Source organism: Asparagus officinalis, chromosome 3 (assembly GCF_001876935.1).
Source record: "Asparagus officinalis chromosome 3, Aspof.V1, whole genome shotgun sequence".
Classification (NCBI taxonomy): Eukaryota; Viridiplantae; Streptophyta; class Magnoliopsida; order Asparagales; family Asparagaceae; genus Asparagus; species Asparagus officinalis.
In genome coordinates this window covers 58,795,094-58,815,968 of record NC_033796.1, presented here as the reverse complement: position 1 = coordinate 58,815,968, position 20,875 = coordinate 58,795,094, and the positions used below count along the sequence as shown (strand labels likewise).

The 20,875-nt window shown below is 40.1% G+C and overlaps 1 protein-coding gene across 1 annotated transcript in view; it reads right to left on the bottom strand.

Moving 5' to 3' along the window:
• Nucleotides 1-10,887, bottom strand: part of LOC109835167 (60S acidic ribosomal protein P0-3-like) — a 45,496-nt gene extending 34,609 nt beyond the window's left edge. Inside the window, exons 1-3 of the mRNA XM_020403155.1 lie at nucleotides 10,845-10,887; nucleotides 10,379-10,737; nucleotides 10,214-10,308 (exon numbers count right to left, since the gene is read on the bottom strand). Of these exons, the coding sequence (XP_020258744.1) occupies nucleotides 10,214-10,308; nucleotides 10,379-10,737; nucleotides 10,845-10,887 (497 nt within the window). The remainder of the gene's footprint in view (nucleotides 1-10,213; nucleotides 10,309-10,378; nucleotides 10,738-10,844) is intronic.

Below are 20,875 nucleotides of genomic sequence, written 5' to 3'. Positions count from 1 at the left end.
TTCTTACATGCCCAGACAAAGCTACAGCAGGCACGGCACATGAAGTGGATGTCTTATTTGATGGCTTTCAACATCATTATTAGGTACAAGAAGGGGGCGACGAACAAGTTGGCCGATATGTTATCTCGCCCACCGATAAGGTCTTTGTTGGAAGGGGGCGACAAACAAGTTGGCCGATATGTTATCTCGTCCGCCGATAAGGTCTTTATTGGTGGCGACGCGTATTCAGCCCTTGGTTCCTTTTGAGTATGTTCAGTTGTATGCATCCAGTAGAGACTTCGGTAGTGTGTTTGAGCAGGCGAAGGCTGGTCGAAGGGGGGAGTATGCACTTGGAGATGATGGCTTATTGTATCGTGGGACATCACTATGCATTCCGGAGGATGGTGATAGGTTGCAGTGGATTCGGGAAGCACATACCTCGCGTGTGCAAGGGCATTTTGGCATTCAGAAAACGCTTCTCAATCTACGGCGACATGTGTTTTGGCCACGGATGCTTGATGATGTGACCAAGTATGTTGGGGGGTGTAAATTATGCTGTATTTCGAAGCCTTCTAACAGGAAGAGGGGATTGTACCTACCATTACCGGTTCCTTCTAGGCCGTGGGAGAGCATTTCTATGGATTTTCTAGGAGGGTTGCCGACTACGAAGCGTGGGCATGACTATTTGTACGTTGTGGTGGACCGGTTCAGCAAGATGGTGATATTGATTCCTTGTAAGAAGACCGTGACGGGAGCGGGTGCAGCACAATTGTTCTTTGAGCATGTGTGGAAGCACTTTGGGTTACCGAATTCGATTATTTCGGATCGGGATAGCCGTTTTCTCGGACATTTTTGGGATTCTTTATGGAGTTTAATGGACACTAAATTGAAGAAGAGCACGGCCTTTCATCCACAAACAGACGGACAAACGGAGGTAGTCAACCGGACTATGGTGCACATGTTGCGTGGGTATAATTCCACGCATCCTAAGACTTGGGATGAGAGTTTACCATATTTGCAGTTTGCTTTCAATCGGACGATTCATGGATCTTCCGGAAAGTCACCATTTGAGACTTGTTATGGGTTTTTACCGCCGAGCCCGTTCGATCTTGTGTTTTCAAGTGAAGCCACGGTGGACGGCAAGGAGGGGAGTGAAAGACAACGAGCTCAGCGATTTCTCGAGAAGATTGCAAACATTCATGCCACGGTTGAAGCTCAATTGAAGAAATCACAAGCTAAGTACAAGGCGAAGCATGATCAACATCGGGTTCCTTGTAACTTTGGTAAAGGCGATATGGTATGGCTAAAATTGGGTAAGGAGAGGCTCAAAGGAGAAGGGAAGAAGTTGAAGCCTATTCGTTATGGTCCATTTCGGATTATCGATCAGATTGGCGACAACGCTTTTCGTTTAGATTTGCCACCTTACTTAGGCATGTATTCGGTGATCAATGCCGAGTACTTGAAGTTGTTTGAACCTCCGTTATTGGATGATGAAGGTGATGAAAAGTTGATCTTACCGCATGTTGAGGACTTGTGGTTTGATAGAGAGGAGCCACTGAAGGAAGATTGCATTTTGGAACAGAAGACGACCACGACGAGGCAGGGAACGAAGAAGTCGTTTCTCATTGGACGTCAAGGTCAGGTCCCTAGCAAGGCCAAGTGGTTCAACAGAGAAGGAGGGGCTCGCGAGTTCCCTCAGCTGAAGTTCTAACTTGAATGGGACTTCAAGTTCCTAAAGGGGGGACCCATGATACGGGTGTATCTTCTCTTCGGGAGCTTAGCGATCCTCATGGGAGCTTGAGGATAGATGATTCTCATGGTATCTTGAGAATAGAGTAGAGGAGTCGTGGAAGAGGCCATTGGAAGCAACGAAGTCGAAGGATTCGTCAAAACTGTAGGAATTACAGTTGGGCTCTGGCCGGTCAACCGGCTTGGTCGCGGCGGGCGACCGCTTAGTGCACAGACCCAGACTATGTCTCGGGACTGAGAGCGGTCGACCGAAGGTGGCGCTGCGGTCGACCGGAAAACCCTGTAATCGATTTCCCAGATTTTGACGTTCTGACCGGTCGACCGCCTTGGGCACTGCGGTCGACCGTGTAGCGGTTACGGGCCTGGGTCTGTTTCCTGCTCCAGTTGGGATTTCTGTTTAGTATAAATAGAAACACGACTTTTCTAGGGTTTAGAACTCAGTTTGTAATCAGAAAAGAGATCAGGGAAGTTGTTCTTTGATCTAGAGAGATTGTGAGAGAGAGATTTGTAAAAATCCAATTGATTCTCATAATCTAGAGAAGGTATTTTCCTTCGCCCTAATTCAACTCTTGTGTTCTTCTGTCGTTTTCTTCTTTACCCACTCTTGATAATTCCGCGATCAAGAGTGCTCGCACGGCAACTCGTATCACTATCACTTGTGTTTATTTACTCGTGTTCATATATCCTTGCATATATCAAATTGAATATCAAGATTGTTAGGATATATATGTTAATTAATTTTAATCGACATTAATATCTAATAAGATTAGCAATAACCCTATTCACCCCCCCCCTCTAGGGTACTTTCACAAACCTCAACCATAATAAGTCATGTCAAAATCTTGGACTACCCTCGGGTAGTTGGCGTAGTCATATGGAAAAACTATCTGATACAATTATCTCACGTAGAACAAACCATGTATGCCAATCTTAGTGTAATACCCTACTCTAGGGTAACAATATGGAAACATGAATGCAAATTGTATGAATCTCTACATGAAATAACGATATTATTATAAGGCCATCACAATATCCTGTGTTCCCAACTTACTCAGTCGCTCTGCGAAGATAGGTAAATCACCCTATTCCGGAATGATGCATAACAGATGATCGCCCGCCAAAGTATAGGCATACTAGCCTACCCCGGGGCCTACGATCACCCTAGAGTGTGGTCCATCCGTGGTCTCATAGCGGTATCCTAACCAATTCTAAGTGTAGTCCATCCGCAGTCTCATTGTGGTATCCCGACTAACCCACTAAGCATCCATAACTATCATGAAATGCAATATGCATGTCAAATTCTAACATGATTAACACAACATATATACGTACCTCAACGGCTCGTGCAAACGTAACTCAAACGTGTGTCCCCGTTTCCACGCACGTGTCTCGATGTGCAGACTCAAACTATCGTGTTTATGATCATCTCATGTATTAAATAAATCAACAAAACAACACATCATAACTCAATCGATCGAAGTAACTCTTCGATTGATTGATCAAACGTGTAAAACATGCACATGTGAAACTGGGCTGGTCGGTCAACCGGTGCCTCAACGTCGGTCGACCGGCCAAAGGCAGAACTTCAGTTTCTGCAAGATTGATTCGGGTGTTAAGGGTTTGCTTCTATCTTATAAAATTGATATATTTCAGATAACACAAATATAAAATCTTGTTTAATGTAATTAGGGTTCACTTTGCTACATGAAACATAATTATTATATCTAGTCAAATATAAAATCTTGTTTAATGTAATTAGGGTTCACTTTGCTACATGAAACATAATTATTATATCTAGTTGAATAATTACAACCCTAACATGTTCTTAGGGTTCACTTTGCTACATGAAACATAATTATTATATCTAGTTGAATAATTACAACCCTAACATGTTCGTGTTTGTCAAAATTATCATCAAAACCATTAAAATCTCAACAAAACTCATATTCAATTGCTTTCAGATCCTAAAATACATCAGAGAATTCGTTTATCATTTTTTAAAACAAAAAGATCGGATCTTTATATCATATACTTTAAAAAACTATCTGTGTACACAAACCAGGGTTTTAGGCTCAAGAAAACCAATTAAAAAAATCATTAAAACCAGTTTAAAAATGAGTGTAGGAGTGGAATAGATGAAACTTGCCTGAAATCTTTGCTAAAAAGATTCAAAAGTGCAAACAAACCATTCTCCCTTGCCACACGTTGATGATCTCGCCCTCGTGTCGGTATTTTGATTCACAAAGCTCTCAAAACTCACAAGAATATAATTCTAGAATTTTTGAGGGGAGAGGGTGGATGCTAGGGTTCAAAAATATGATATAAAAAAAGAATTTTTGTGAAAAATACAGGTATCTATAGACGTAAATCCGAAACAAACCCGTTTGACCCGAACCAGGAAACCTAGTCTGAATAGGAAATGATCTTTGGTATTTTAGCTGTAACTTTCTCTTTCCACCTTAGAATGAGGTGATTTAAGATGCGTTGGAAATATATTAAAGATACCTATAAGTTTTATCTTTTGAGTTTTTCCAGATTCGAACTGTATCGGTGTGTAATACACGTATACTCTTAACTAATCGTTTTTCAGATTTGAATTGCATCGGTGTATAATGCATATATACTCTTAATTGGTCTCAAATCAATTACTATCATGCTTCATCATCATTTATTGATATTATCATAATAAAACTCATTTATCACTATTAATCACATTATTTTCAAATTTTACGGGGTTTTACAGTTCATCATGTTCCTTCTTTTCGTCGGAACCTTATTAGTGGATCTATTCTCCTTAGAGCTGACTATAGGATTATAAAAGAATCCAACAAATTTATGATTACAAAGAATAATATATTCATATGAAATTGTTTTACTTGTAATGATATTTTCAAGCTCAATGTAATCAATTACAGTTCTAATAAAATTTCTGAGTCTTCTGACGCACAAATTGTTGAGTCTTGTGATGTTTGGCATGGACGACTTGGACATGCCAATTTTTAAACCTTGCAGAGAATGAGTAAACTAAATCTTATTCCTAAATCTTCTCATGATTCCTCATCTAAGTGTGAGATTTGTGTTCAAGAGAAACACACTAAAAAACCCTTCAAGTCTATAACTAGAAACTCTGAACCCCTTGAATTAATTCATAGTGATGTGTGTGACTCGAACTGAGTTCTCACCCGAAGGGGTAGGAGATATTTTATAACTTTAATAGACGATCACTCTAGATATTGTTACATCTATCTTCTCAAAACTAAAGATGAAGTTTTAGATAAGTTTAGGGTGTATAAAGCTGAATCTGAGAATCAACTTGATAAAAAGATCAAGACTCTAACGCCTCGTTTGGTACGCGGGAATAAAGTCAAGTGAGAATGGAAAGAAGGTAGGAATGGAATGAAATAGATGTGAGAATGGAATGCACAGTCTCATTCTAATATTTCGACGCGTTTAGATAATGAAACGAGAATGACAATCTTATTCTTATTCTCACGTTTGGTATTATTTGTTCACAAGTGAGAATAAAATTTAGTTTTCTAATAATGCCCTTACCAAAACACAAAATTTTAAAAAAATTAAAAATATTTTAAAAATGACTAAATAAATTTTTTTTAGAAAATAAGTTTTATAGAAATGATATTTTTTCCTTAGAGAAATAAATTTTCATGTAATAGTTATAGTTTAGTGCACCGTTTCGGCAACAATTTCAGACTTTTGGCTTACAAATTGATAAATAATTTTCATAGAAATTATTTTTAATTATAAATAATTATAATTTCACTTTTCTAGCTTCTAGTACTACGTGTCTATTATTTGTACGAGTAGCTAATATTACTAACTTCATTGTGCATTAGTGAAGAGAAGAATGCCTTATAAGAGATATTTCATATAATTGGGCACTCTTCATAACATTCCATGATAAAAGAAATTTTGAGATTTCATTTTCAGGGGGAAAGTTAAAGGGAAAAAAGTGTAATTTATCATCCATATGTCAAAATTAATATAAACGATAGTATCTATAGTTTAAAATTTTATATGCATAAACTATCACATTTGACAAATTATTAGAAATATCCAAATTCTAACCAAAATATCCATAAAATAGTACGAACAAAATAATTGGACAACCATCAAAGTATCAAAATATTAAGTTTTGAAATTGTAAAATGATAAACTAGTTTGTCACTCCAAAGTATATCTAGTTTATTAAAAGATATTGGAACTAAGGCAAGGTCCGTGTTAATATTTAGGAATGAATGAACAATATCAGAGATTTATTAAAAAATAATATCACAATATATTTGAACTATGGCAAGGTCACTGATATAAATTTACTTAGGAACGATGTTTGTATATTGGAACTTGGGCAAGTTATATTCATGCTTATATTTATTTATATATTTGTACTAGTAGCTTAAGATAAGTTAATTTTTTATAAAAATAATTTTCATATGGGAATTTATATCTATTTGTATCTTTTAAGGAGGGTATAATTGGAATTTATTTGATTATTTTTATTCCCACTTAAGTGGGAATATTAATTTCTTGTTAAATGATTGGGAATGACAATTCTCACATAAAATGAGAATTGATAAGAAGTAAGAATTTTAATTCTAACATCTAAAAATACATCGTGTTTGGTACGCGGGAAAAAAGAGTTAGAATTGCATTCCATTCTCACTCATTCCCGGGTACCAAACGAGCTCTAAGATCTGATCGGGGGGGAGATGGGGGGAGTATACCTCAAATGATATGACTGAATATTGCTAAGAATATGGTATTATTTATGAGGTAACTGCTCCCTATACACTACAGTCTAACGGGGTAGCTGAATGAAAGAACAGAACCCTTATGGACATGGTAAACTGTATGTTACTCAGTTCAGGAGCACTTGAAAATCTTTGGGGTGAAGCTCTTCTTTCTGCTTGCTTCATTCTTAATAGGATTCCTCACAAATCTTCTGATATAACTCCTTATGTATATTGGAAGGGGAGAACTCCTAGTCTGAACTTCTTCCGGGTTTGGGGTTGCTTGGCTAAGTTAGCTATTCCCGAACCTAAGAAGAGAAAAATTAGTTCTAAGACTGTAGATGCTGCTTTTATTGGATATGTACTAGATAGCAATATTAATAGATTTCTAGTCATTAACTCTGAAATCAGTGACATATCCAACAATACTATCATTGAAGTAAGAGATGCAGTCTACTTTGAAAACAGCTTTTATTTCAAATCCAAAATCTCAGAAAATCCTAGTTCATCTCGTCCTTTTGATCTACCATCTTCCAGTTCTTCTCAACCTTTAGATATTGACCCTCGAAGAAGTAAAAGAGGTAGAATTCAAAAGGATTTTGGAGAAGACTTCTTTACTTTTCTTGTTGAAGACGATCCAAACTCTTTTTAAGGAAGCAATGGATTCACCTAAATCGCCTTTCTAAAAAGAAACCATTGATAATGAGATAAAATCTATCATAGAAAGTCATACTTGGATACTCACTGACTTACCTCCAGGTTGTAAACCTATTGGTTATAAGTGGATATTCAAAAAGAAACTTAGAGCTGATGGTTCCATTGATAAATATAAAGCTAGATTAGTAGCTAAAGGCTATACTCAGCAAAAGGACATCGATTACTTTGATACCTATTCTCCTGTAGCCAGAACCTCAACTATCCGAATATTATTAACCTTTCCTGCTATTCATAAGCTGATCATACATCATATGGATGTCAAAACTGCTTTTCTGAATGGTGATTTAGATAAAGAATTCTATATGTATCAACCTGAATGCTTCATTGCCAAATGACAGGAAAATAAAGTCTGCAAACTTGTTAAATCTCTGTATGGTCTTAAACAAGCTCCTAAACAATAGCATCAGAAATTTAACAGAGTCATTGCATAATATGGCTTCACTGTGAATAAACACGATAAATGTGTTTATTCTAAAGTGATAAATAATGACTATGTCATCCTTTGTCTCTATGTTGATGATATCCTTATTTTTAGAACAACTCTTGAATTAATCTTAAAAGTTAAGGATTATCACTCCAAGAACTTTGGCATGAAAGACTTAGGTCTTGCCGACATGATACTTGGAATGAAAATCACTAGAGACACTAGAGGAATATCCTTGAGACTTTCTCATAGTATTGAGAAAATGCTGATCAAATTTAATTTTTATGACTCTAAACTTGTTTCCACACCTTATAACTCTTTTATATCTTTGAAGAAGAATGAAGGTGGACCTGTCTCCCACCTGAAGTATTCTCAGCTGATTGGATCTTTTTTATACATATCCAACTGGACTAGACCCGATATAGCTTATGCTATAGGGAGACTGAGCCGGTATACCAACAACCCTAGCAAAGATCATTGGTCTACCTTAGAGAGGGTATTTAAATACTTAAAAAAACACAGTTGACTATTGCTTGACTTACACTAGATACCCTGATGCTATAGAAGGGTATAGTGACGCTAACTGGGTCATGGATTCTAACAGTGTAAAGTCTACGTCTGGATATGTATTCCTTTTTGGTGATGATGTTGTATCCTAGAAATCCTGTAAGCAAATAGTAGTTGCTAGGAGCACCATAAAATCTGAACTGATTGATCTTGATACCACTTGCACTGAAGCAGAATGGTTAAAAGATCTACTTTCTGAACTTCTTTTGGTCCCTAAAGCCTCTCCTCCAATTTCCATTCACTCTGATTCTAGATCTACCACAGAGCTTCTAAAGCAAGTGCATGTTAATAAAAAACTAAATAGACATATTCAAATAAGATATAAATCTGTACAACACCTACTAGATAAAGTTGTGATATTATACTTTGTAAAGTCTGAGAAGAATCTTGCTAGCCCTTTGATTAAAAGTTTATCCACGAGTGTGGTTCTGGATTCATCGAGAGAGATATATTTATATATCATTATGGTAAGGTCACTGACAGTGGTAACCCAGCCTTTATTTGGAGACTTAGTCCCAATGTAGGTTCAATGTGGTAGAAATAAGTTGGACTAGTGACACTCGTGTGGAGTATCGACCTAGATATATTTATATATCATTATGGTAGCATCTGCTACTTTCCCTTCTCTATGGTGACGATGCTCTTATGATACAGCTGGTTAGGCTGAGTTTTACTCTTAATAAGTCTAACTTGTATATTGCGGAGGGTATGATATCCGGTTGTAGTATTGTTTGTTGGAAAATTTGTAGTAAATAAAAAAATGAAAGAAATTTGATTTGTATTCTCTCGATTTCAATTACAATTGAATTTCCCAATTACAAAAGAGAGGAGAATGATCTGAATTCTCCCCTTTGTTTAATTCTGGGTTCTTCACGGTAGCGATAGAGTGCTTCCTTCGAATACTCGCGTCGAATTTGCTCTCTATTGATGATATGAATGTCTCAATTCACTGGAACAACTGACTTGTGTGGTCGAACTGATCAAGAACTCTTGATGAGTTTTGTAACTCAGGACGAGTGACAAACTCTGGTGGAAAAGAGTTGTTTGAACTGAAATAATTCGGTTGAGAATCCAAATATCAAATATCTGGTAATCTTTTGTTGCTAAAGATTGTTGCTTCCAAATTTTCTCCTCTCCGGAATCCGATCTCCAAATTTGATCCCGAACTCTATTGAGTTTTCTAATATTTATAGGGGTATTAAGGGTGTAACTTCCCCCATAATCCGCGCCTATATGAGGGTTTAGTCACCCTATTAATCGGGTATAATAACCCACTTAAACCACTCACCAGATCATGGGTGAACAGCAGTTTTCTCGAAACCATATGGATCGCGTTTGAACGAGTCAGCGTCTTGCATTCTGGGTATGATCATGCGTCTAAACGTAGTATCTTGAGTCGCGTTTGCAGCGATATGGAGCTATGTTTGCAGCAGATGTAGAGCTGTATTTGTAGCGGATGAAGCTGCGGATGCAGCGGCTGTAGAGCTGCGTTTGCAGCGGATGAAGCTGCAGATGTAGCAGCTGTAGAGCTGCGTTTGTAGCGATATGGAGCTGCGGATGTAGTGATTGTGTTGACTTTGGAAATTACTTGTGTTTCAACTGCAAGGATGAATTCTGCATCTTGGTTTGAAGAAATCATTGCCTTGTAATCTCTTCTTGATCCATAGGAGAATCCTCTGATTGTAGCTTCCCTTTGTTAACAAGAAAGTCATCTGATTGTAACCTCCTTAGTCAAAACTATCAGTTGAAGTCTGATAGGGGTGAACTATCTATTGTGATTTTTAGACAGCCTACAGAACCCCCTCCAAAGTTTTCGAAAGTTCATGGTTGACTGGGACGAATTTTCGGAATACTTTGGATCCTAAAATATTGTTACTTGATTTTTCACTCTGTCTGATTCGAAGATGTCACGGACTTAGTTGTCGGAATATAGTGATTCGACTTCCTTAGACCAGATGAGATAACTTTTGTGACTTGATGACAATAAACTTAGTTAAACAAGCTAAAGCTCCAGTCATTGCTGACGAACCAAACAAGAGCGATGATAGCAACGATTTTGTCTGGGTCTTTAAGATACTCCACTCGATCGAATTTCGTTTGGGTTCTTGAGATACTCCACTCGACCTGCGATGAGGTGTATTCAGTTGTCCAGAAAATTCTTGTAGGAATTAATGAACATGTGAGGCGCAGTTACAAGAGTTAGGTAAGAGAGAGCTAAGGACAGTGAAGCAACCATAGACACACCAGCTACAAACTTATCAACGAGGTCATCCTCAGTGAGGTTGAACACCTCTAGGCTAAAGACAAATCTGTTGTCATAGACAGAGAGAACCACAAGCCTGTATGAGAAAGGCTTTATCCCAAGTTTGGCCAGGAGGGCAGCCTCAGAGGAACCCACTTTATCTCCTTTCTTGATCAGCTCAACTGGGGTAATGATTTTAACAATATCATCATTACTCTTGGTTGGAATGTTAAGTCCTTTGAAAGGGTTAGTTGTGTAATCAGACTGAGGTCGATCACCAAAACGCAAGGCTAAATCATGCGTTTGACCGTCTGAATGCGAGGATGCGTTTAGAAGTTGAAATCCCTTATTTGAAAACGCGAAAATCGCTTTTTAGGTGGGATTTTTGCCTAAAATCCCGTACTGATTTGACAACTACAACTGTATATAAATGGACCACTAAAGTCAAATCTAGTAGTCATTCGACTTTTTTCTTTCTTGCTCTTCTGTCGACCACTTAACAGGGTTCCTGTTCATCTTCTCCAGCGCTTCAACGAAGGAAAAATTTGTTCTTAAATCCTTCGTCAACTATTCTATATCTTCTTCGCCATGATTAGAATGGCTCCTAAGAAGAAAATTGCTTCTAAATCGAAGATCGCCCAAACTCAGGGTGCTCCTTCGGCTAAAACCTCCGAGGATTTTCAAACCGTCACGTCATCGTCTCCGACTTCCTCAATTAACGGTAAGTTTAGGCAGTCGTAAGTTGTTTTGACAGATTCCTTATCCTCAATCTTTGATTGGTGGTTTGCATTCCACCATTAGAACACAGAGATAATCCTTAGTGTTTCTCGGTTTTAGAACGCATGGTTAGCTCCGTCGTTCATGATATTTCAATGCAGGTTCAGACCCTACGTTTCGAATTTTAAATGCGGGTTGAAACCCTGTATTTAGCATTCTATATGCGGGCATGGACTCTACGTTTAGGAATTTAGACGCGGGTCTGGTCTTTGCATTTAGGAATTTGGACGTAGGTCTGGACCTTGCGTTTAAAATTTTGGACGCGGATCCGGACCTTGCCTTCTTGAGTTAGACTCCTTCGTTTAACTGACTGATTTTCTTTTTCATTTGTAGTGTGCTACTCCAACGAGCTTCTATCTTTCAATCATTACTTCGGTCATGCGGGAGGTGCGGAGAAGAATACCATTTTCAGCTTTCACTTAGAGTATCTAATATTCCAGGACACCAACAAAGAGTGGGCGAAATTCATCACTCAAGCTTTCCCCGAGACTCTCAGGTCCTTGGTTACAGATGCTAAATTTAAAACCGCAGAACGTGAGATTTTAAAGAAACCATCCTTCCTTTTCGAGGATTCTGTTAAAATGGACCCAAAGCGGATGTCTGAGGGAAACTACAAATGGCTGAGGACTGTCAACAACCGTCGCCTTTTCCTTCCCAACTTAGAGCGAATGTGGCTGATTTCTTATTATCAGTGCGCTTCTATCCCACGATCAATGAATTGGGAACTCGTTCAAGACCAAGGAGGTGTTGCTACTGGGCACATCACTCCTCGGGGCACTCATCCGGCTGGTTTTAATCATTTTGTGACCTTGAAGCTAGGTTTATTCAAAAAGAAACATCCTGTCAGTGAACCTGCTAAGCTGGCGGAGGTCTTCATTAGAAAATTTATCTCTATCAAGGGAGAGTTCCCCGCTCAAGATTTCAGGGCTCCAACATGTGTACATTTAAGTGAGACAGACTGGTGGGCCCGAATGATAAATTTTATTTTAGAGGAACGAGAAGAACCTTTGAGGATTTCAGAGTTGAGAACTCCAATAATAGCCACTCGATTTCTCCAAATTATAGCGGACTTTTTGTTATGCTAGAATTTTACAATCCTCACACTGGTACCTTTTTCACTCCTGCTGGTGAATTAGGCTTCGCTCTTCATGAGATGTTTGAAATCTCTGGATTGTCTTTTGGAGAGATGCCTTATGAGGAGTTTGTTCCTGGAAATAGGGAGTTAGAAATCCTGAAACATGATGCTCCCGAAATCTATGGCACTTACTGGGAATTGATGTGCCATTTCTAGATATGTGCACAAACTACCGGGAAAAGGGCCAGTGGTGTGAAACAAGGACAATGGGCAGAGTATCTTTTCTAAAATCTGTGGGACAAGGACGTAGAGGTGACTCGCTTAGCTACCAGCACTCTTGAGGAAATCAATGAGCGTATTAATGATGTGACCTCCAACTATACTTGCGAGGTAGAGGAAGACGTCTTTCCAGCCTTCATCACATTCGAAAGTTTCCATTATCAGGCAGAAATCCCAATCTCCGACATGGCTTTGTTCGCTAGTTTCCTTACTCTTTGGTTGAAACGTTGTGTGGTACCCACTAGGCTGGTGGATGCTATTACAATAGAAGTATTATACCCAGCTATTCTCCTAGCTCATGGACGGTCTCTAAATCTCCTTTCAGCCATGGTATGTTGCTTGTAGAGTGGTCTACGGGAACTAGCCTCTGAGTTTATCGCCGTTAAGAAATTGGACTCAGATGGGAAAACAATCATTCAAACCCCAACCCCTCGGGTGCCGATGCCATATATTTATTTGGTGTCTTGGTTTGTGTTACACTGCCCTTCGATAATGTCAACCCTTGAATCGAATGATACTTCAGCTCCTCTTGTTCAACAATTGGAGACTGCTCGATGGGTCAGTTAGTATCAGGTTAAATTCCACGAAATATTTAGGCAAGGTTATAATTACGAGATCGCTTGCAAGTTTTCTGTTTTCGAGGGTGGTGCGTATGGAGAGATCTATCAAGACACTCCGGGACGGAATTCTTTTACTACACTCAGTAGATGTGCCTTCTAGTGGCTCATAAATATTCGCCCAGGCTATCTTATTTTCCGACAAGGGAGGAAATGCTTCATCGAGCCCTATCAGCCTTATCGCTTTTCTTGGCAATTCGGCTATGATCAGATTTATGTCGGAAATCCAAACCCCACCCTTGCATACACAGGTAATGTGTATGAAGGAGCAAGAGCTTGGTATTATTTGGTGATAGGCTGTACTGGAGCAAAATTCTAACTACCACATAAGATGCCCAACGTTCGTACTTCTTTAAGCTTTTGTACATGGTACCATGTTGCTTCTTAAATTTCAGCCTACAACATGAATACTTCCTGTTTGAAGGCCATTCGCAAATGGTATGCTTCAAAGAGGAATGCCAAAAAAGTTCGTGCCAGGGGGGTTAACGAATACTTATCATATGAAGAGGCGATTATTGAAGACGAACGGCAACAATCACCAGGGGGAGTTCAGGAAGAAATCAGGATGCCTGATACCCACGAAGTGGAACTTTTGAGAATCAAGACCCGGAGTGAAAGTGCTACTAGAAAAAGAGCACTTGACCCGACTAAAGAAGCTAAGTATGATAAACGAGCTCGACGAAAGTTAGTGCTCGAGCCCCCTGCTTCTAAGTTTATGTTAGATGCTCAGAAATCATGGCACGCAGAAGAGGAAGAACGAGAGTCTACTGCTATGGGACTCTCACCTCAGCCTGGTCTCCCCACAGTTAGTCCTGCTTTAGGAGGCCCCGTTTCTTCTGCTCGTTCCCTGAATGAAGAAGAGCGTGGAAATGAATCATTTGCAGGGCGCAGAATTTGCCTCTAAAGACGTACTTCATGATACTGCCTCTACTGCTTCTCGTGTTGAAGAAGATAGACATCCGGCCTAAGATCCTACAATGATTGTTCAGCAAGACTTAGTGGCGGACAAATCTCCTTTTGCTTCTGCATTTCCGCCCATAGACGAGGAGGAGCCTATGGACTATAACGATGGTGCAAATGACACAAATGATGGTGGCGACCAAAGTGAAAGTAATGAGAACAATGATAACTTGGGTGATGACAGTGATGATCCCAGTGAGTGGGATATCCCATCACCACCTTCTTCTGACAAGGCGTCAGCCTATATTCCACTGCCTCTCACTGGTAAGTGTCATTTGTTCCGAAATATGACTCACTTTTGTTCTACATTTAAATCGTTTTCTCGTACAGATCCTATGATACATGAGGCGGCCACTATCGTTCCTCCTTCGACGTAACAGCTTGTACCACCACCAACTCAGGTGTCAGATCCACCTTGCTTGGAGCTCTCAACGGCAACTCTCCCACCGACGACTTTATTAATGATTTCTTTGGCCCCGATAGAAGTTGTAGACATGCCAAGATCATCCAAAATGGGGGAACTTATGGCTCTCCAATCGAGCCCATCTCAATTGGATGTCGACATTCCCTCTCAGGCCACTACGTCGAAATCGTCTGCTGGTCTTTTACTTGGCTCTGTATCTTCGGAAGTTTCTGTACCGTCTTCCATCGCTGCTTTGAGTCCAACGGACGTGCCAGATTTCCTCAAGATTTCTCTTGATTATTTAGAAAGTCTAACAAAGAAAGTGATTGAGGTTGTGTTGGCCGGTCGAGATACTTTTGAAACCTTCAAACCTATGCTCACAAATAGTTTGAACAACCTCAAGTTCGTGGGGGATATTCCGGTAGTTAAGCATTGATCAGAAGCCAATCTATGCTTAGAGGCACAAGTGAGGTTCTTAGAGGCCTTAGGTCGTGCCGACATCCAAGTGCAGATTGCGTCGACGCTTGAGGACATCCGGGCCGAAGAAGCTAATAAGTATGAAGCAGCTCATCAATATATAGCTGAGAAAGAAATTCAGGTGGAACATCTGCAGAAGCTGCATGCTCAAAAACAAGCTGAGCTAACACTCTCCAATACTGCTTTAGAGAATTTACGAGAGAAGATCATTGCCACTGAAGTAGAGTTGGCTAGGTTGAAGGCTCAATTCAAACGAGAAGAAGCTATTGTCACTAAGCTCAACGTCAAAAGCGCAACCTCTCTAGTAGATTATCAAACAGAAGCTAGCGCTCTTGAAGAAGCTAAAAAGGAGATTGCTGCCACGTTGTCTAGCGAGGATGAGCTTCGGAAACGGGCTGAGATGCTGGTGCGAGTTGACCATGAAGAGAAACTTTATGACACTAAGTCCCAGCTTGCCTCATTTAGTTTGATGAATTGATGAGCCTATTTTTGTGTTGTTCCTTTGGTAGAAACAACACCTATCTTCTTGTTGTTTTGTTTTCTTTTGAATAAAAGTAGTGCTGTTTTGGTTTTTCATTGTTTCTTTTGCATACCATATTCTGACATGGAGCAATGAGATACCGCTTTGATATCATAGGAGAGATTGTTTACTCTTCCTGTATGATGCCTTTGTTTTAAGTACTGGAAGAAACTTATAAATGTCATATTAACATGGTGAGTTTGTGGTCTTATCGCTTTGTCGGTGGGAATCGACAGATAAAGGTGTTGCGATCGGAGCAACTTAGAGGACTTGTCGCTCTATTGATGAGAGTCGATAAGTTGAAAGTGTTACGATCAGAGCAACTTTGAAGAAATGTTACGATCAGAGCAACTTTGAGGACCTACCACTCTATTGACGAGAGTCGATAAGTTAAAAGTGTTGCGATCGGAGCAACTTTAAAGAAGTGTTGCGATTAGAGCAACTTTGAGGACCTATCGCTCTTATTGACGAGAGTCGATAAGTTAGAAGTATTATGATCGGAGCAACTTTGAGGACCTATCACTCTATTGACGAGAGTCGATAAGTTAGAAGTGTTACGATCGGAGCAACTTTGAGGACCTATCGCTATGTTGACGAGAGTCGATAAGTTAAAAGTATTGTAATCGGAGTAACTTTGAGGACCTATCGCTCTGTTGACGAGAGTCGATAAGTTAAAAGTGTTGTGATCAGAGCAACTTTGAGGACCTATCGCTCTATTGACGAGAGTCAATAAGTTGAAAGTGTTGCATTCGGAGCAACTTTGAGGACCTATTGCTTTGTTGACAAGAGTCGATAAGTTAAAAGTGTTGTGATCGGAACAACTTTAAGGACCTATCGCTCTGTTGACGAGAGTCGATAAGTTGAAAGTGTTACAATCAGAACAACTTTGAGGACCTATCGCTCTGTTGACGAGAGTCGATAAGTTGAAAGTGTTGTGATCAGAGCAACTTTGAGGACCTATCACTCTATTGACGAGAATCGATAAATTAGAAGTGTTGCGATCGGAGCAACTTTGAGGACCTATCGCTCTTATTAACGAGAGTCGATAAGTTAGAAGTGTTGTGATCAGAGCAACTTTGAAGACCTATCGCTCTATTGACGAGAGTCGATAAGTTAGAAGTGTTGCGATCAGAGCTACTTTGAGGACATATCGCTCTGTTGATGAGAGTCGATAAGTTGAAAGTGTTGTGATCGGAGCAACTTTGAGGACCTATCGCTCTGTTGACGAGAGTCGATAAGTTAAAAGTGTTGTGATCGGAGCAACTTTAAGGACCAATCGCTTTGTTGACGAGAGTCGATAAGTTGAAAGTGTTACGATCGGAGCAACTTTAAGGACCTATCGCTCTATTGACGAAAGTCGATAAGTTAGAAGTGTTGTGATCAGAGCAACTTTGAGGACCTATCGCTCTGTTGACGAGAGTCGATAAGTTGAAAGTGTTGTGATCGGAACAACTTTGAGGACCTATCGCTCTGCTGACGAGAGTCGATAAGTTGAAAGTGTTATGATCGGAGCAACTTTGAGGACCTATCGCTCTGTTAACGATAGTCGATAAGTTGAAAGTGTTGCAATCGGAGCAACTTTGAGGACCTATCGCTCTGTTGACGAGAGTTGATAAATTAAAAGTGTTGCAATCGGAGCAACTTTGAGGACCTATCGCTCTATTGACGAGAGTCGATAAGTTAAAAGTATTGTGATCGGAGTAACTTTTAGGACCTATCGCTCTGTTAACTAGAGTCGATAAGTTGAAAGTGTTGCAATCGGAGCAATTTTGAGGACCTATCGTTCTGTTGACGAGAGTCGATAAGTTAAAACTGTTGTGATCGGAGCAACTTTGAGGACCTATCGCTCTGTTGACGAGAGTCGATAAGTTGAAAGTGTTGCGATCGGAGCAACTTTGAGGACATGTCGCTCTATTGACGAGAGTCGATAAGTTAATTTTGACAAAAGAATTATTATTACGTGACAAAGTGATATGGGAAGAATTCAAACTCTATGTGGCCGTAGAGATTCAGCACTGTATTTTGAGAACGCAGGGGTAGAGGTACCCCCTGTGTTTGGGCTTTTGAATCCAAGGTTAAGCCTTTATTGAAACTGAGTTGCGTATGTCTGGAACAACGTTAGGTATTTGAACGCATCTCTAGATCATTACGTTTAGCAGGAGTCTCTGGAACAGCGTTAGGTATCTAAACGACTATAATGATGACAAAGAGACCACACTTGGCGGGAGTCTCGGAACTCCATATCATCCTCATTAATTGTCTATAAATAGACCTGATTAGTCTTGTCAAGAGCCTCAAACGCTTAAACTTCCTTCTTGAACTCAGAAACAAGTTTCTTCTCATTAATTCCAAAACCCTTCGACTGTTTCGCCTCGTCCCCGGCCATGGCTTTCAAGAAAGTCTGCTTGCGAAAGGACGAAGGGGCTGAGCGTGAAGAGTCGCCGTCGGGGGACACTCCTGGGTCAACCTCTGGGTCGTCGGCGATGACCGATGACCCCCCCCCACCACCGACGTCCGGTCCTCAAGGTAAGTAAAGTTGATCTGCTCTGTCTAGCATTCTTTTCAATAAGTTTTCTTAAAAACTCTTAGATGGATTCTGGTTGATGATGACGAATACGATTCGTCTTTGTAATCTTGAACGTAGAAAGAAACTTTTGCGTCCTTTGACGAAAACTGTTCGTCTTCTTAATCTCGAACGCAAAAAGAAGTTCCTGTGTTCATTGACGAAACGGAGGGTCGATCCCTTAATCTTGAGCGCAGAAAGAAGCTTCTGCGTTCATTGACGAAACGAAGGGTCGATCCCCTCGTTTCGATATACTGATTTGATCCTGCTACATTTGACGTAGAAATAAACATTATCGTCCTGAAGGCTCATAACACAATTTTAATTCACTGCATTCATAATGATTCAACATGGGTCTAGATCCCTTGCGTTCAAGTTGATCTTGACACATGTTTGGACCACTGTGCTTGAATTCATCTATTTTTATTGACTTTTGCTTTTATTTATTTTGTTGCAAGGTGGGGCTTCTGCTTCTGAGCCCCTCATATCCCATGATTCGAGCTATGCCCCTTTCATTCCACTAATCTCCGTGATCCTCCCAAATGAGGGTTTCGAGCGGGTGACTGATGAGGCTTCCTATCTGTCACCTGATTGCACTCTCTTCCTCCTTAGGCACCTGGAGAATCAGGTGAAGCAAACCTTCTCCATTGTGATACATGGCTGGGGCTCCTTCCCTGAATTTCAAGATTCTATCGAGGAGGGGTTGAATAATCTGGCTGAAGTCAACCTCTACCATGCTCGGTATTGTGCAGAGAAGATCCACCGCTTCTCAGGTGCCGCTCGTTTCCTAGAGGAGATGAAGCAAATAAATTTGAGGCCTAAGATACAATGGGCCATCAGTAATAATAGGCTGAAGAAGAGGGTTGCTGCCAGAGCCCAAGCTTTTGAGATCTCGGAGAGGAAGGCCATCATCTGGAGCTTGCAGAAACAGCGTCGCCAAGCTAGGGCCAGACTTGTTGCAGGGGAGATAACCCAAGAAGAGTTCGACCTTGGGGATGCTACCCTCGAGGCAAGGGTTAAAGAAAAAAATAAAGGCCATTCAAGCGCTGCAACAAGAAGCTTCTGTTGTAGCTGTAGCTTCTGATGTCCAACTCCGCAAGAAGGCTGAAGAAGAGGTGCTAGCGAAGCATGAAAAAGATGTATCTAAAACATAAGCTTATCTTTTAAGCTTCTCTTTATTTTAAGCCCCAGCAACTCTTATTTTGGTTTTGTAATAACTTTACATTATTTCTTAAAACACTTATTATCTGCATGAAATGAACTGCTGTTGCTTATCTTTTCATTGCATTTTCTGTGTTTTTCTGAAATGCTGTGGTCTTGACTTTAGATTGGAGATCCTCTTTGCTATTGTTAGAGTAATCTCTGGAAGTTTCCTTGTTATAGTTGAGATTCTATGTTTGAATGAACTCAACGCGGGTCTGTCCTCCTTATAAAAGCCAAAAACGCAGGGTCGGGCCTTACGTCTAAGAGACTTGAAACGCAATTATGGAACTTGTGTTCGGGGAGGCTAGACGCTTTTTTTTTCAACCTTGGGTGTGCATTTCCAACTTGTTAAGACTTTTCCACTGAATCAAATAAATCTGACGATTTTCTGGTAGATTTTTTTGGGAAATTTTCTTTATTATAACAGTTCTCGACAACTTAAATCGTCAGAGGTGTAATGTTAACTTGACGACATATACAGTAGGAGAAATAAATTACTACTCTTTGTTTGAAAGAACTCCTAGTAGGCAACCCCCAGCTAGGCTTACTGGGGGGATTTGGTGAAAAGAGACTTTATAATCTACTGGTAATATTTCTTAAGAAATTTCCTATTAACTGGCATCATGAGTCTATCGCCTTTTTTATCGATGAGACGGTAGGCTCCATTGGAATAGACTGTCTCTATCACAAAAGGTCCTTCCTATTTGGGATTGAATTTCCCTTTGGTCTTGTGGGTCATTACCATGGGTCGTCGGTTAGCCAAAACCAAATCACCTTTCTTGAAAGCCCATTCTTTAACCTTTTTGTTATAGGCTTTAGAAATACGGGCTTGATACAACTCGATCTGCTGTTGCGCTTGAAGTCGCTTGTCATCTAAGGCTCCAAGTTCCTGAAGGCGTAGTTGATGCTTATCTTCCTCTGTCATTTTGGTCATGATGGCGACTCTCAAGGAAAGGATCTGAATTTCTAACAATAGCACAGCTTCGTAACCGTATACCAAAGAAAATGACGTAACTTTTGTAGGGGTCCTCATTGTAGTGCGGCACAAACATTTGTCGAGTCTTTCGTCCCAATCGTGTCGGCTCTTGGAAATAAACTTTTTGAAAAGCTTCATAATGGTTTTGTTAAAAGCTTCTGCAAGACCATTTGCTGGCAGATAATATGCCGTAGATGCGACACTTTAGATTCTAAACTTATCGTAAAATCTCTAAAACCCAAAGCTAACAAATTGTGTCCCGTTATCGTGAATTATCCGTCTCGGGACCCCAAAATGGTAGATTACGTGATGTTTGATGAATTTAATCACATTCGAGGTCTTGACTTCCTTTAGTGGGATTGCCTCCGCCCATTTGGAGAAGTAATCGGTTACGGCCAAAATGAACCGGTGTCCTTTGGAAGTCGGGGGAGAGATCGGTCCCACAACATCCATACCCCACATCTCAAATGGCCAAGACGCAGTCATGGGGTGTAAATTCCCTGGTGCATGATGGATGAAGTCGTCGTGAATTTGATATGTGTGACAACGTTTAGCATAGTCAACTGCGTCTGAAAATATTTTTGGCCAATAATAGTCGA